The following is a 16,807-nucleotide window of genomic DNA, read 5'->3' as shown; positions in this document are numbered from 1 at the left end:
TTAAACCTGTCTAGAAGCAGGGTGGCTTCTGTCCATAGCAAGGTGCTTCCTGGTGTGATAGTTAGACTGCATCCCACAGCCATAACCTTTCTTCAGCTTTCCCTTTCTAGACAGATTTCTTTCCAGACTGCTCTGTTTGGCATATGTGAGATGTAACCCTTTTGGGGTTCCAGCTCTGGGGATGTCCAACGTCTCCACCTACTGGAAAGAAATGATACATTAGGACTCAGGAGGAAGGGCTGCAGGAATTCTTAATCTGACCCTGCCTGCCCCTGTCGCTTGTGGTTGTTGGGCTGACTAGGGAGCAAGGTAGAGGACATCTGTAGCAGGTGCCTTATGATTCATGACATAGCACTGCTTAAGTAATTATAGCAGTCACTTCTTTATTGCCTCTTTTAAAACACATTAATGTTGAAGGTGATTTCTTCCTGCATAGGAAGCTTCTTTTGAATATCTGCAAAACGAAGGGGAACGGCTGCTCCTGGAAGCCATGGATGAGTTGGAAGTTGCTTTTAATAATACAAATGTCCGTACCGACTGCAACCACATCTTCCTCAACTTTGTGCCCACAGTCATCATGGACCCATCAAAGGTACATTTCTCCTTTACTTCTTTGCCAGGACTAGCAAACGCAAGCAGGGAGATTCATTCATATTTATTCACACAGGTACTTTTGGTCAACTGGTTGAGCCTGTGATCTTTAAAGTATACTGAATGCTTGTAAGACTGGGTTTCTGGGATGGTATCAGAAATTTGCTATCGCCATTAAAAGCAGACCTCAAAACTGAAGGTGGTATGATTTATCTTGCTGGTCATTTATAAGCAGTACAAAAAATAAAACCTCCTTCTCTTTCCCTGTAACTGTATAGTGATACTTGCTATGATAGCAGTCCTATCTTATATAATTACCTGGGATTTATCATCTAGAGTAATTAACTTTGCTATTATTGGGCATTTTGGGAAAATTACTGCCTCTTTGTACTAAATGTTACTTACATGATGACTTTAAGGACATATGTACCTTCCTGAAATGTCTAACCTATTTCTCCATAGGGAAGGAATTTGGCTGAAAGGAATTTCACATGTATTATGTATGTTTTCTTCCTTGAGGCTCTGTTCTAAAATGCATTCCGTATAATTTAAGGAAGGAAAACGAAGTGACTCTATACTTGACCTTTTATTCCACGTGTAATAAAGATAGGCTTCTCTCTCTTTCTGATCCCCCTAACCTCTTTCTATTGTATTGTAGAATCTGGGTAGAAGAACCAGTGTATATCCCTTTCTCAAGATCAGTTGTAGGCATGGACTTTTGCTTTTTGAACTTAGGATCTAAGACCTAAGACATCCTTTTCTACTTTTTTTCTTCAAGACTCCAAGGTGCTGATCAGTTGCTTTAGTATCTCAGGGAAGGCAAGGACAGGACAACTCATTGAGTATCAAGTCTCATCATGCAGTTTAAGCAAAGGTTCTCCTAGGCATTCTGGGACTGCTGAAGCTGAAAAACTTAAAACATGGCCTGGACACTATATAATTATATAACTGTACACACATATATATATATACACACACACACACACACACACACACACACACACACACACACAGGGTCTAGCAGAAGTAACTTCTGCTTGAGTGTGGTTGGCAGGGTAATAATATGGGTGTAATAATTTATAGTTTTAATTGGAACATTTCACCTAAAATGTCATATGGTGTGCTTGAGTGTGTGATATTTTATGTTACAGAAATACACACTTACGGTTTTGTAATAAAAAGGGGGGCGTTATTTGTGCCAGACCCTGTTGTGTGTGTGTATGTGTATATATTTTTAAGTTAGCCTACCACTTCTTACTGAGTTGTTGGTGTCAGCCTCTCTGTTCTTCTCTAAACACTGTGGCTCTGTTTTTCTAATCATAGATAGTTGTCAGTTTCCTATATAGAGAGATTGTTGACTTTGGTTCCCATGAGAAGAGAATGGGTAGATATCTCTTGGTTAACAAGCAAGAGTGGGAATAGAGACATTAACTCCTTGAAACCCATTTTAATCTAAAATTTTGTGGTGCAGAAATAAATCACAAGGGTGGCACATACTTCTGGAAAACCATAAGAGAAGGGTAGGTATGAGATATCTTTTTGAGATTTTCTAAGTTGAGAAAGTATTTTAGAAAGATACTTCAATTAAGAAACATTAATTTTGAGTGGTATGTTCTAGCTTCCTGCAGCCATGTTGCAAAAAATGTTTCTGCTTTAGCGTGTCAAAAAGGAGAAATCACATCTAAAGTTACTTGGTCAAAATAACTCACCTGAAAACTAGAATCACTAAGCTGCCTTGGTATAAAGCTTAGAGAAACTAGAAAGCATCTGCTTCGTATATTTAAATTCCAGTTGGACTTGACAATGATCAAGCTTCAAAGCTCTGTTTAGACAGAGAACATTCTAGTACCACCTACAAATTGCCCATCTTTAATTTGTGCAATTTACCAAGGGACATATATTATAAAGTTTAATAAAAATGTATGGAAAAAAAGCTCATGGTGGTAATTGCTATGTTGATTTAAGGTCCTGTAAGTGCAATGAAACAGAGTTACCATGCATATAAATGCTACTTAATAGCTGTTTAACTAGAGATTTTATTCTTATTTGGGGCTTTCTCTTAAATCCCATGGCTTTTAATTTTAGATACTGCAGATCTTTGATATAGAATATGAATATAATTGGAAAAGGGGAAAGGAGTTGCACGCATTTGGGTGTTGTGAGCCATAGAAAACCACTCACATGACAGGCCAGCATGAAATGGTCCCTGACTTGTTCTAAGCAAGAGTAGGGTTGGGGAGAAACTATATGACTTTCTGTAAGAAATACAGGTAGTACACATTTCAAGAAAACAGCATCTTTTTCCATTCCTCCTTCCCTGAAGATGGGCCGACCTGAAACAGGTCCTAGTTACAAGGTATTTAAGTTTTGTGTTTGGTTATGTGTGTATGTCAGATTGAGGAATCTGTGCGGAGCATGGTAATGCGCTATGGAAGTCGGCTGTGGAAATTACGCGTCCTCCAGGCAGAACTGAAAATCAACATTCGCCTGACACCAACTGGAAAAGCAATTCCCATTCGCCTCTTCCTGACAAACGAGTCTGGCTATTACTTGGACATCAGCCTATACAAAGAAGTGACTGACTCCAGGACAGCACAGGTACAGTAGTCAGACAGAAGTCAAACTTCAAGGTCTCCTCAAAATTTGTATTTGGTCCTACAGATAAGGCATTTGCACTTATTATAGACCACCCAAATGCCGTAATCCCATTGGTTTACCTAGTGAGGTTGTCCTCTGTCAGCTTAAATGATTGCATGAATTTGAAAAACTTCCGGCGCCTTGTAAAATGCATGTATATTGCTAATCATGGGTGTTACAAAACCTTCAACCTTTGGTCATATGTTGGTGAGCCCTAGCAGATGCCAAGTGAACCTAATTCCAGAGGTGATTGTGTAAGTTATGGTTCTTTCTCAGACAGCTCTTTAGCTACTTGAGCAGTCTTGACTTTTCTGACCTGATTTGTCCTTCTTCCTGTTTTCAGCCTAGTTAGACCACTCATTGGCAAGTAAGGAAAGGAGAATTGTTAAAATATGTCACCAACTTCTGTCCTAAAGAAGGAAAATTTCAATGTAAGAGTTTGAGCAATATCAAGCAGTGATTTTTAACATATTTACCCATTGTTATTTCATTTATATGTTACCTTTCCTTCAAAGAGTTCAGAGTATTATATGTCTATACAAAAACAGAGAGGCAAACTTTAACCCATTTTTCAGGTAGAAAAATCAAGAATGTGAAAATGAAAAGCAACTTCCCCTTTCATCTGTTTTACCACCTTAGTTTCTAAATATTTGGATCATTTGCTGTGAAACTGGATTTAGGTTGGTTCGCCATTGTTCATGTCTTTCTCAGAACTGAGGTGTTATTTCAGAGCCTTTGGACGGAACTTGGGATGTGCATTTCTTCAGGTTCAAGGATGAACTTGTTCCACTATGTGTGTGTACACAAAGGTTTCAGTCTGTTCTATGCATTGGGTGCCAGGAAGAGATTATGTCTCTTGTTTTTATCTGTGTCCTTTTAAATCCGGGGACAGAGGTAACAAAAGACATTTTTATCAGTACTTTGAAGATGAATTTTAAAATTCTGAGTTTGGACAGCTGTCAGAGTGACCTTTCATGTTGTGCTTTGAGCCCCAGTTAGATGACCAGAGATCTGTGCTGAGAGAAGTGAACAGTTAAAGCAGACAGAGAGAAGTGCACAAGAGTGTGAGGGGTTAGCAAGAGAAAGGGTATTAAATAATTTTTGCTGCATTTGATGTTTTTCAGGGCAACCTTAAAGACATTTTCAGTAAAATCTTTCCATGGGTAGGGATGTTTTTAATTAACTTATACAATGGCTTCAAGGCAAGTCTATTCTTGTGAAAAATAAGATGGCCGGCCACTTGAGATTTCAATGTTTATGATAAATAAGTTTGTTCCTCATAGCTACTTTTTCCCCTTTCTTTTCTCAGAAAGCTCTTAGATTTCCCTCATGCTGGCTAGTGGTGGCACGGGGGCATGAAAGGCACAGAAGCCTTCAGTCAGGGTTTAGTACTATACCTGGCACAAAATAAGCACTCAGTAAGTTTCCGAATGAGTGAATGAGCTACCTGTAGCCTGAGGGAGAACCCCTTTTACCAAGGATCCTCCAGATTTAGGATCCCTGAAGAAAGAGGTCTCCATCAGGCTCTTCAGTTGAGAGAATTCAACAGCCACTGCCCCATGCGAACTGAAGAGCCCATGGCCAGAGGAGGGAATGCAGAAGAAGGACAGCCTCCAACTCAATTCTGGCACTCCTGATGCCTACCTGCTGCTTATTCGTTTTTTCTGTTTCTTTGCTCCAGTGAGTCATGATATAAATATAAAATAATATAGAACCATGTGTATCATTCATTCATTAGTTCATTAATTTAACATTTTTTTAACCATCTCTAGTGTGTCAGATAGTATGACTACAAAGATAAAAAGTGATCTCTATTCCTGGCTGGCATAGCTCAGTGGATTGAGCACAGGCTGGGAACCAAAGGGTCGCAGGTTCAATTCCCAGTCAGGGCACATGCCTGGGTTGCGGGCCAGGTTCCCAGTGGGGGCCATGTGAGAGGCAACCACACATTGATGTTTCTTTCTCTTTCTCCCTCCCTTTCCCTCTCTAAAATAAATAAATCAATAAATAAAATCTTTTTAAAAAAGTGATCTCTATTCTTAAGAAATTTACATCACAGTGGAAGAAGGCAAATAATTAGTTCCTCTGTAACATGATTATGATTCTGCCATCTTAAAATAACTAGAATTCTAAGGAAACAGAGTATATGGGATTAGAAATAGCTTTCCAAGAGAAGCTCTTTTGATGGCATCTGTTAAAAGATGTGTGATATATTAAATGTATACATATTTTCATGAATTTATAAAACATATACTTTACCAATTTTTAATTGTGATATCCATTATGGTAGAAAATGGAATTAACAGCAATAGCTGATCATTCAGGGGCGTCCAGTACTATCCATTATTGTCAACCTCTTGCTTTGGCATGTTGTTTATTTTTTGGCCAATAAGGAGCAAGGTTGACTGGCTTGAATTTCATTGTTTCATTTTCCTTGTATAGTCTTTGTGGTGTTAGCTGTAATGAACACTCATTTCAGGCAGTTATAGTGGGGAGAAGAGATCTGGGTAATCCATTGCATAGGTCAATCGATTTCCAATGTGTAGTTTAAGGGAGAAATATACATTTTAAAATCACCTTTATTGAGATACAGTTTACATATAATAAAATGCACTCATTTTCCGTGTTCAGTTCATTCTGAAATAGTATACACTTGTGTACTACCATCACAATCACGATAGAAAACATCTTGATATTCCCCCACATTCTCTAATAAGTCCAGTTCTTTCATACTAACACTTTGAATCTCTGAAAACATTAGTATTTCTATCTCTCACATTCATAAGACACTGCTAGCTCTGCCTCCCACCTGGCGACTTTCACCATTGGTCATGTGCAGGAGGACTGAGAACTCCATCCTGCGGGGTTTTAAGGAGCCCAAGACAAGCTAAGCTCTGCCCAGGATAGGACCTGACTGACAAGTCAGCAGAACACACTTGTTCCTCAGGTCTAAGGAAGGGGCTAAGGGTTCCCTTACCTGAACTATACCCAGGGTTTAGCAAAATACTTAATTCTCTTCTTATGGCTGTATAGCAGGCTCACAAATCTAATTGTTAATGGTAGACTTAAGCTTATATTTATTAGGCCTGAATAGATACATGGGCAGATACATATACTTTTACATCCCAATTTCCATTTCTATTCACTGCATTGGGAATCTGCATTTTATGTACTCATGCATGTAGTGCCTAGTTTAGTGTCATTCAAGCTCTGGCACTCAATAAATATTAATCGAATAGAAATAATGGCATTCCTTATAAATATTGTTAAGCAAATAAAATGAAATATATGGAGTATGAAGTACTTTTCTAGAAATATTTGAGTTAAAATGATTAAAAGCTGGTGTGGTGATTTCATTATGTGACAATGTAAGTATTGTAAGAGCTATTCACTAGTTGTAGATATAGTATACTGGGAAAATACGTATGTGTGTATATATTATGTAGAGATACATCTATAATTTAATAAAATATATTTCTTACTATAGACTATGTCTTTTAAGCTAACAAAAGTTAACTAGCCCGATGGATGGATAAAATCCATTTGTAGCAGAAATCTTGGAAGCCTTTGTGTGGCTAATAATACTTATGAAGCACCTTCTAACCAAGTAGATTAAAGCAAAGATGATATGCTAGAGCCTGGGCTGGCCTTCCACTATTGGAGGAAACACAGAATTCTCTTTAATGTGTAGCTGTTTCTCAACTTAAATACTAGTAGCCCTGCTCAGACTGGTTAGTTGTGGTAACATACTTCATTTCTAAGTATGTGGGATTCAAATCACTTTAGAAGGCAGGCATTGTCAGTCTGTCTTTGAAATGTGAAATTTACACTGGGCTTTATTGTTGATTTCAACAAATCCAAAAGTGAAATCAGCCTGTGGTGCATAGTTGGCTGCATACCATTTTTTGCAGTTGGTTAATTTGTAGAGAAGTGAAAGCATCAGGTTACCAGTAGCCAATGTTAAGAAGCACATCTTAGCTACTCAAACCTCCAAAAATGTGTTTCAAGAAATAACACTTGTGAGAAAAGCCCTTCTAGGCAGCTGTCTGATTTTTTTTCTCTTTCTCAACTCCCCATGCCATCCTCTTTTTCCTGCAGATCATGTTTCAAGCGTATGGAGACAAACAGGGACCATTACATGGAATGTTAATCAACACTCCCTATGTGACCAAAGACCTGCTTCAATCAAAGAGGTTCCAGGCACAGTCCTTAGGGACAACATACATATATGATATCCCAGAGATGTTTCGACAGGTAATGGTGGCTAACCGGGGGGCTCTGGCATATCCCAAAGAGGCAGGGTTTTGTTTGACTCTCCCTCAGATGCAGCTCAGACTGGAATGATGCACTCCCAAACAGCAGGGAATGTCTTGACACTTCTCATTTCTATTTTACTTGGGATTTGGTGACTGCCAACTTAGATGTTGGATGGTTCTATATGAACTTGCAGGAGGAATAGTGAGGAGAGAAGCCTCTGCTGAGTAGGCGAGAGTAAACTGAGACCTGAGACCACACGCCTGTGATGGTAGCTTACAGTGACCTGTGTGAGGAGTTATGTTCAGGTATATGTTTCCTAAGTCTATATGCAAATTATGGATATTAAAGAGGCTTAAAACTCTAGTTCTCATTTTCCTGTTTTCCAAGATAACCCAAGTCTCTCTAGCTCATAGCCTAGGTTAATATGGTGAGAATCAGTAACATATACAAATGGGTGTAGAGTTCATGATACACAGTTTAAAGTATCAGTTCTTTGGGGGAGATTTATGATAGCTGAAGAAAAACTAGCATGAGAAAATACGGTATTATGAATCTTATCCTCTGTATGAAAATAAATTCCTTTGATCTGCATGGTGAATCATCTCTATGCTGCAGGTTTTTCTTCCATCAATAGAAGGCAAGAAAATTATATCACCAGCAGAAAATGCAGCAAGTAAAAAATAAGGCATCAAAATAGTGAATTTGTCCTTAAAAAAATCTGTGAATATAGGATTTTTCCAAATCTAGTTAATACCACCAGTATTACCACATTTGAATTTTACTAAGGTAATATATGTGGTCTTGGTAAATAGTCTATCTGTAATTCTTACATTATTCACAAATACAAGAGATTTCCTTATGTATCCACTCATTTACAAGTTCTTTCCCTTGAAACACAGTTACCTTCATTCAGTATCACCGGCACTGTTAGCCTAAAAGCTGAGTGTTGTTGGTTCTGTTTCTCAATGCCAGTGCTAGAAATAAAAATCACATTCTATACAATTCTCCCTATAGTATAGAAACAAATATAGTGATTAGGACATCTAGGTGTGAATAAGTTATATTGACTTTAAGTGTTGCTTTGAGGCAAGCAAAGAGACAACTTAAGTAGTTCCCACTTCATGAGGCACTTGTTTTTGGTAGTAGAAAGTTAGAAATGGAAATCATGATAGTTTCTAAATGGATAGGTGTATTTATCTTTTTTTCTCAAAGTTGAGCAGAATTGGTGTGCACACTTACAAATAGTCATACACCTCTAGTGAGCTAATTCCTGCTTATGGACTTGTAGCTTGTAAAAGATATTAGAAAAAGGATGCCTCTCCTGAACCTCTAGTAGGAATTTTGTTCTTGCCTTCTTGAGATTTCTTAGTATTAGCTGAGTGTTATGTCATTTTCCTGGTTATTTTTCTATTGTCAAGTTTCTCTAGGACTTTTCTTTCTTTTTTTTTTAAGGGAGATTGATGCTACTTCGTTTATTATAATTTTCCAGGGATATTGTTAGGTCTGGTGTATTTGTTAATGCTCTAGTGATTCAGAATCACTGAGTAGTTTGACTTTGTTGGAAAAATGCCTGATTTTTGGCATGTAAAATACATTATATGAAAAATAATAAGCCTATTTTAACTGAGAATGAGAGCTGTAGAATTTGCTCTGGTGTATAGAGATACTCAGCAGAATACTTGGGAAAGAAAGAGCAAAACCAGCTTGACCAAATCTTAACATTTTTATCCACGTTGAAATGCTAATTGTCATTGATTAGTCAAACTTCTCTTCTCCACTAGTCCTTGATCAAACTCTGGGAATCTATGTCCACTCAAGCATTCCTTCCTTCACCCCCTCTGCCTTCTGACATGCTGACGTACACCGAACTCGTGTTGGACGATCAAGGCCAGCTGGTCCACATGAACAGGCTTCCAGGAGGAAATGAGGCAAGTAGCTGAGTCCCCTTCCCCTCTTATTAGCTCTGTGCCCATTGGGACCAGCTTTTCATGGGATGGTTATTAAAGTGTTCATTTAAATCCAAGTAGTAGGTAGCATGGTAGTCTTATTGGTAGAATTCTTTAGAGAGAGAACATTAACTGGTTATCACAGAATTGTTTAATTTTTTTGGTGTGGTAATGATATTGCTTTGTTTAAAAATAATGTTATAGTTTTGCTTTTTAAAAAGGAGTATTCTTTTCTATTAAGTATATGTAATGAAATCATTACTGATGAAATGATCTGATATACAGAATTTATTTCAAAATAATGGGAGGTGAGTGTGGGAGCATGGATCAGAAAAGGTTGGCCATGAATTGTTGATTGAAGTTGGATGATAGATACATAGGAACAGATTCTTTTCTCTCTTTTTGTATATGTTTGAAATTTTGAGATTTTTCTATAATAAGAGCATTTAAAGTATTTTGCTTGATGTTTTTCTTTACTTGGATGTCTATTTGCATACTAGTATGCATAATTTGGTATGTTTCTTATGCTCAGTGACTTGATCTGATGCTGTTGTGAGCATGGTAAATATGTTTGCCTTAAAGGGACTCATTCAGAACTAGGGCTTTAAACATTAAAGAAAGAACAGAGAACCCATTTCAGATTCAAGAATGCATTTTCTAGCCTTGGAGTCCTTTCTGCTATAGTGCACTACTGATAGTGATATAAAGTCATTTTCTCCCCCAATATCCTATATCCACCTCCATGCATTGATATTCTTCCTTATTTTAACTATGCTTCTAATGTACAGTTACAACAACGATTAACAGTGATAAACCTAAAAAGAGATATGTTTTTATCTTAACCTGAGATACAATCCTAGATAAATCTCCTGCCTTAGAAGGAGCAATCTTTCAATTTTACGCAGTATCTTATTAAAAAGAAAATGTTACTCTCTGTACAAGGCATATGGCTGTTTCAGTAAGTATACCAGTGGATACCAGAAGTGGATGATTTGGTATTAAGATGGATGCAGTCATGGACCAGATGGAAAGTATCAGACTTGGAGGAGTTCTTCTAATCTACCACCTTGACAAATAGCAAAGGCAAGAGGTTAGTGAGGAAGGATGCATAGAATTTTGGCAAGAGTAGGTATGTACTCATTAGCACACAAAGTTGAAGCAGAGGTTTGTGCCACTGTGTGTAGCATGTACTTAGTGAGCCCCTCAACAGCAAGGAAAAGCTTCGTTGTGCTAGACTTAAATTCTGATTTCACTGAACAGTGTAGTCTTCAGGAACAGAAGGCACCCTTGTGAACATGAAGCTGAGAGAAAACGGTTTTAACTAATGTAATTAAAACACAAAATGAGATTTTTGGCCATGTGGAAGCTAGCTGCAGTGCTGTGTGAAACCTCTTGCCATGATCTTTCTGTCCTGCTTTCTCTCTGCTCTCATTCTGTGTTTGAGCGAATGGAGACTGGGGGAATAGTGAAGTCCCAGAGGGACAGAGCTCTGTTCTTGCTGAAATTACAAGCACAGAGCTGCCTGGGCATGAACATGTAGTGTTTACTCTGCCAGTATGAATACAAATAGTCTTATTATACGGGACTCTGGACCCAAAGACCACACACACACACACACACACACACACACACACGAATAAAAAAAATTAAAGGTTTTTTTTAACCCCTTTAAGACCCACCAAACCTGATGGAAAAGAGATGTCTTATATATAGCCAGAAGTAGTAGAGTCACATTTCCCTTTGCCCAGTGCTTTAATAATCTTGAAATCCAGAAATCTAACAGTATTAAAATTATTTTTGCTTTTTGTCAGTTCTTACTTTCTTCTATTCTTTTCCCTCCTTAGTTGCCTATTTTCTTTGTTCTCTCTTTTCCTTTTCTTCAAATGATTGGATTTGAAGCTGAGTGTTAGTTTGCTATTTCTGAGTCTTTGAGCTCGGGAGAACTGAGACCCGTGTTCTTTTGTGAACAGTTAGTGACTGATGCCCGCGATGGCCGTTGAAGTCAGTCAGTGGCCGTAGCTAGATTATAGGACACTGCACAGCAGGAGTGAGGTTAGGGTATTAGTATCAAACTCTGTTACCAATAGCTCAAACATACAATGGAGCATGCCCACTGAGAGACTGACCAATCTAAAGATGGAGTTTCAGCAGTCAAAACTGTGAGGGACAGCTGTGCCTGAGAGACAGCACGGTGTCAATACGATGTATTTCCTCATGCTGAGCCCGGCTTTATCCGGGCAAGTTGACTTTCAGCTATTATGGTTTAATTTTCTTTGGCCAAAGAGACAAGTTTGTCACGAGCCTGGCACTCTACATATTACCCCAAGAATGATGTGAGGGGAAAGAAAAGAGCTCATGCTGATGAGATGTGGTGCAAATCTGTCCTGTCCCAAAGAGAATGGGCATCTGAACAGAGCCTTGAGAAATAGTTTTATTAAAAAAGGAATAAAAAATTGACCTGTTAATATTCTGAGAGCCAAGGCTCAATGTAAATGCATTGATGCTACATGGACATTAAATCATTATAATGTGGTGTTCTCCAAAGGTGATGGCTCTACCAGGTCATCATTTTGGGTGATATTGCATTACCTTGAAGGATTGGAGTTCCTGGGTTTAAAAGCTAACACATGACTGTAAGGAAAAAAAGGGAAAACAAGAGATTCCTGCAGAGTTTCCCCATGAATTGAGATGCTTTTCCCCGTAATCAGAGGCAGCAAACCTGCACTTATCAGACCATTGGCCATATGGGTGGCCAGTTTTTCTTCCCTATTTTTTATTTCCAGGACAGTAAATAGGTAAAATGGTGATGGGTCCAGGACTTGGAACAATTCAGTTCCATTTAGTTTTAGGTAACTTGTGTGCCATTTGAGGAAGAATATTGGCTGTTTCAGCAGAGATGTGACCTGCATTTTGAACATTGTGCCCATGTTAAAAGCAGGAGAAACAGAGCTTTTCTGATGTAGTGTTAGCAACTTTCTCCTTTCTATTTTCCTAGTTGTCCCTTTGCCATCAAGAAAGATACAACCTTATGCATGATGAAAGGTATAGGAGAACACATTTTTCTCATTGTCAGATCTGAATGGCGTTGCGTTTAGTATGAATTTAGAGTAGGAGTAAAAGAGATGTAGACCAAATCTGTGAACTCCGTTACTTGCAAATAGCTCCAGAGACGAGTTATTCAGGAATATTTTTAATAGTTTCAAGTAAAGATGAAAATTGAGGAAAATATGATTGCAGCATAGACTAAACTGATTTCATTTCTAGCTGATTTCACGATGCTACAGTGACGGTCACTGTATGTAAATAAATACACAGTCAGTGACTGCGCTGCTGAGCCTGGATACAGAGGAGATGCAGCTAACCAGCAGTTCTACTCTTACCACATCTCAATTTTGGAGGAATTGTTTTCATTTTCCTGCCAGTTTGCTAACCTGTTTTGATCATTTGGTGGAAGCTGTAATTGCAGGTGGGAACATTTTGAGTAAGAGTTCACAATCCAATGCAGCTGCTTTTCGCACTAAATCCTGTTATCAAAAGGCTCAGTCAGGCTAAGATCAAGCCAAGGGCTGTAACCGACTTGACAGTGCAACTTAACTTTGCCTGGTAGGACAAAGAAAACACTAGCCTTCTTGAGACTATGTTATTTGTTTTGAAATGTTATTAGCATTCTTTTGTTATATTTCCTTTAGCAGTTTTGTGAACCAGATCATGAATCTTTAAATCAGGCATTGATGAAAGATGTTATAGAGATGTACCTTTTATAGTAATTTTTTTAGTGAGGATAGGAATTAGGACCCTGCTTTCCTTATTATTTCAGCACATGGCCATTTTAATAGAACCCATCCCATTGCCTCTCATCACTCCTGTTGTAATGAAAAACTGAGATGTGATGAGGAGATGCTGTGTTTAGAAGCAGTTATAACTATTAGGTACAGGATGTGTGCTCCAAAAGGGTTTGGTAATTAGAGACTGAAATTGTTGCATGGTGTTAAATTTTTCCCTTAACATTTTTCAGGGAGATAGGTATACTCCAAATTGAATGCAATTTAATGATCACTTGCACACACAAAATTAAGAATTATAGTGGCTCCAAGGCTTCATTTTTTCCGATGGGCACTAGGTGTCAGGGTTTTTCCTTCTCAGCAGCTTAGCATTCAGATAAGCCTCTTGATTTGCCCTGTTGGGTGAGGCAAATCCAGCAGTATCCTTCCCCCCTTTTTCAGATGGATTGGTAGGCTTTGCCTAGTGTTCCTACAGTATGCAATTGCATTTTTAACTCTTTGGGGTGGAAATCTGTTGAACTTTACATAATGGCTATACACATTTTTATAGGAAACAGTTTTTTAGCAGAGAACGATCAAGGAAAAAAGTGGTATCAATGAAAGACTAGCTGCCATCACAGCTGATTTCTTGGTTTTAGTTCTGCTTTATGTTCTTGGAGGTAAAGTGTTTGAGATAGGAAGTCCAGGACTGCTCAGCCTTGTCCATATTTTAATTGTTGGCAATGTGCTGATGTCCAGTCTGCCAAGGCATAAGTATCTCTTTAATATTTTATTATAAATATTTCAGACTTACAGAAAAATATGGAAAGCAATATGACAAATACCCTTACATTTTCCGACTAGCTTAAACAAATCTTAGCATTTTGACACTTTTCCTTAATGTGTTGCTATAATCCTTTGAAAATCACTAATTTGAGTATAAAGACAAAAAATATTAGGAGTTAGGTAGGGAAAGGAAGTTTGGTAAGTTTATATAAACCTAAAAATTGGAAGAAATTAATTAGTAGATTCATTTTGACAGTTCTAGGCTGGACTTCTTAACCCAGAGGACCTCTTATTTTAGAAAACCACCATAACCCTCTGTCTTAATTCACTTGGTTGACATTTTCCATGCTCTCAAAGGAATTGCTTGGGTTATCATGGATTCAGATTCTAGTGGAACCCATCATATTTTGAAACTCTGACTGCAAAAATGTGTATAAGTGTGTGAACTTGAATAAGGAAAGTGTTGACCATTTCTCATGCACACAGAAAATATTTCTAGTTTAACATTAGACTTCAGTGTATTGTTTTACTTGATTTACCCTCAGAATAGCTCCATGAATGTGAAGCTAATTTGGGTGTATTTTACTGTGCTTTTGTTTCATTCTTTTGAAATCAGTCTACCTTTTTCATGCTGAGTGTGGAAATTGAGTCCATGTCAGTGTTTAGATACATGTTGGAAAAGAGGCACATTTGTATTGTGGTGTGCGGAAGGTGAGCTCTGAAATAGACCTGATAAAAACAGATCTGAGAAACAGGACCATGGTGTGTGCACTGATTGTTCAAGTTATCAAAAGAGACTAATGGTCCTTGCCCCCAATCTATCCCTGAAGACGGGAGAATGTAAGTGCTTTGAGATCCTCAACAGAAAGTATCACAAACCACTGATTACATAGAAACATTCATAATTTATGCTTGCCTTATTTTTTGTCGAGGGTTTCAAAAAACCAATTTTGAATCCTCTTAGGCCTAGTAAGATAGGGATTTCTTATGGAATATGTGGTACGATAGTTTCATTTAAAATTATGCTCTTTTCTTATGTTATCCTCATTCTAAGTAAGCATGTTTGGCTATGTCTAAAATGTTCCTCTTTGTCTAAAATGATTCTCATAACCAAAGTTGAATGCCTCATTAGAAAAATGTTAAGGCTAATCTTGAAACGTAGCTCTTCCTGCTATGGAGTTATTTTAATGACTTTCTAACACTCTTCTTTTGGGATACATACACTTTTCTTAGATTTTCTTCGGAATGACTGTAACTGGTGTTGGAGATTTCTCATTGGGTTGATTAGTTGAGTTTGACTCATTTCATTAGTAGGAAACCAAGGGCCAATAAGCAGCTTGACTGGCTTTGAAAATCCCAATGTATCCACTGGCCAACTAATGCAGCACTTGTGGAGGACTCCCCAGTTCCTTTCCAAAGTAAGCCCTGGACATTCTTTTCAAACAAAAGAATGTACCTGTCAGCATTTTTATACATCTTAAATTTTAAGATTTTGCTAAAAAGGATGTGATACAGTACCCTACGTCGAGAAACTTGACACAGCTATGTAGAGGCAGCAGTGACCCCAGGACAGCAACAGATGACACCAGGGGGTGAGGCGCGGTGCGGAGCATCAGAGTCCAGCATTCATTTACGTGATTAATGGACAAGGCTTCAAGAACTGTAGTAGGCCAACTTGGTTAATTGCCATATCAACCAATTCCTCCTGTGCCCCATTTCTCAAATACAACTTACTCACATGTGCTCCATTGCGTGTTTTCTTAAAAAAATTGGTATGTTTATTAAAGCATTATGTGCACATGTATAAAATTAATGTGGCTTCATGTATGTAAATATTACAGAGAGAAATAATTCTCCTGTTCAAAATTATTGTTTCTAATCTTTGGTAACATTTTCTAAGAGTAATCTCTGGGATAAAATTTTTTTGCTCTAAAAATGGTATTTCTTCTTATCCTTTCATCAGCTTTTAGAAGGGTTGAGGTAAGTTTGGTCAGCCATTTTTGAATTTTCCAAGCATGGAAAAAGGTTTTTTTCAGCTGTTAAGAAAATTGTTTTCAGCTCTTTTATGTGATCATGCAAACTAGGCAATGGAACATGATCTCCAGCAGATAATACAATGTGGAAAGACATTGCATTTTTTCAGCATGGTTTTTCTCGATAGCACAGATTAAGTCAAATATTACATTGCCATGTGGTTTAAAAATACAGGTTTTTAACACCTGCACAGTATTTTCTAATATGTCATCAAGTATGTTCTTTCCATGAGATTCTAACATGAGTTAAAATTGTAATTTTTTGGATAGGATCTAATTAAAGTGATGACTTAATATTCCATACAAGATACAAAAGAGGGGGGAATAACATTTTATTATAGTTAATAAAATATAGTCTGTAAAGGAACTCAAGTTCAGATTCCTTCTCTCTGGGTCTTACTTTTGTTTTCTTTGTGATGCATATGATGCTTAGGTCCGATTCAGCTCTAACATTGAGGAGTCTTTGTGTCGCTGCTCCCTTGCAGCATAGTTGTCTTCCTGGCAATAGCAACAGTGGAACAATAGCTACTGGAGGCCTTGCCAGAAAAACTCAACTTTTAGACTTTTAGCATGGAAGATAAAGTTGCAATATCTTAGCCACAGTCTAACCTTTATGTTATTACAGCTGAACTCAAAATGAGATAGATATAAGAAAGACAACCATGGCAAAGGTATTTCCTTTCTGCTTCCCACAGCATAGCTAAAGTTGATGGATGCTTCTTATATCCTTAAAAACAAAATCCTGTCTTGTTTGGGCCCTTAGTTTTCTCTTCACATTTCTTTATTGAGCTTAATA

General features: G+C 37.8%; 1 protein-coding gene across 10 annotated transcripts in view; it reads left to right on the top strand.

Moving 5' to 3' along the window:
• ACACA (acetyl-CoA carboxylase alpha) overlaps nt 1–16,807 on the top strand; it is a 259,834-nt gene that overhangs the window by 159,893 nt on the left and 83,134 nt on the right. For all 10 annotated transcript variants that reach the window (XM_045835837.1, XM_045835836.1, XM_045835833.1 and 7 more), the window contains 4 exons: nt 437–592; nt 2,986–3,189; nt 7,327–7,482; nt 9,267–9,413. In XM_045835837.1, the coding sequence (XP_045691793.1) occupies nt 437–592; nt 2,986–3,189; nt 7,327–7,482; nt 9,267–9,413 (663 nt within the window). The remainder of the gene's footprint in view (nt 1–436; nt 593–2,985; nt 3,190–7,326; nt 7,483–9,266; nt 9,414–16,807) is intronic.

The sequence above is a fragment of the Phyllostomus hastatus genome, unplaced genomic scaffold (genome assembly GCF_019186645.2).
Source record: "Phyllostomus hastatus isolate PE091 unplaced genomic scaffold, TTU_PhHast_1.1 phas_contig_210, whole genome shotgun sequence".
In the NCBI taxonomy this organism is placed as follows: Eukaryota; Metazoa; Chordata; class Mammalia; order Chiroptera; family Phyllostomidae; genus Phyllostomus; species Phyllostomus hastatus.
The sequence above is the reverse complement of the archived record's forward strand: the minus strand, read 5'-3'. Positions and strand labels throughout refer to the sequence as shown.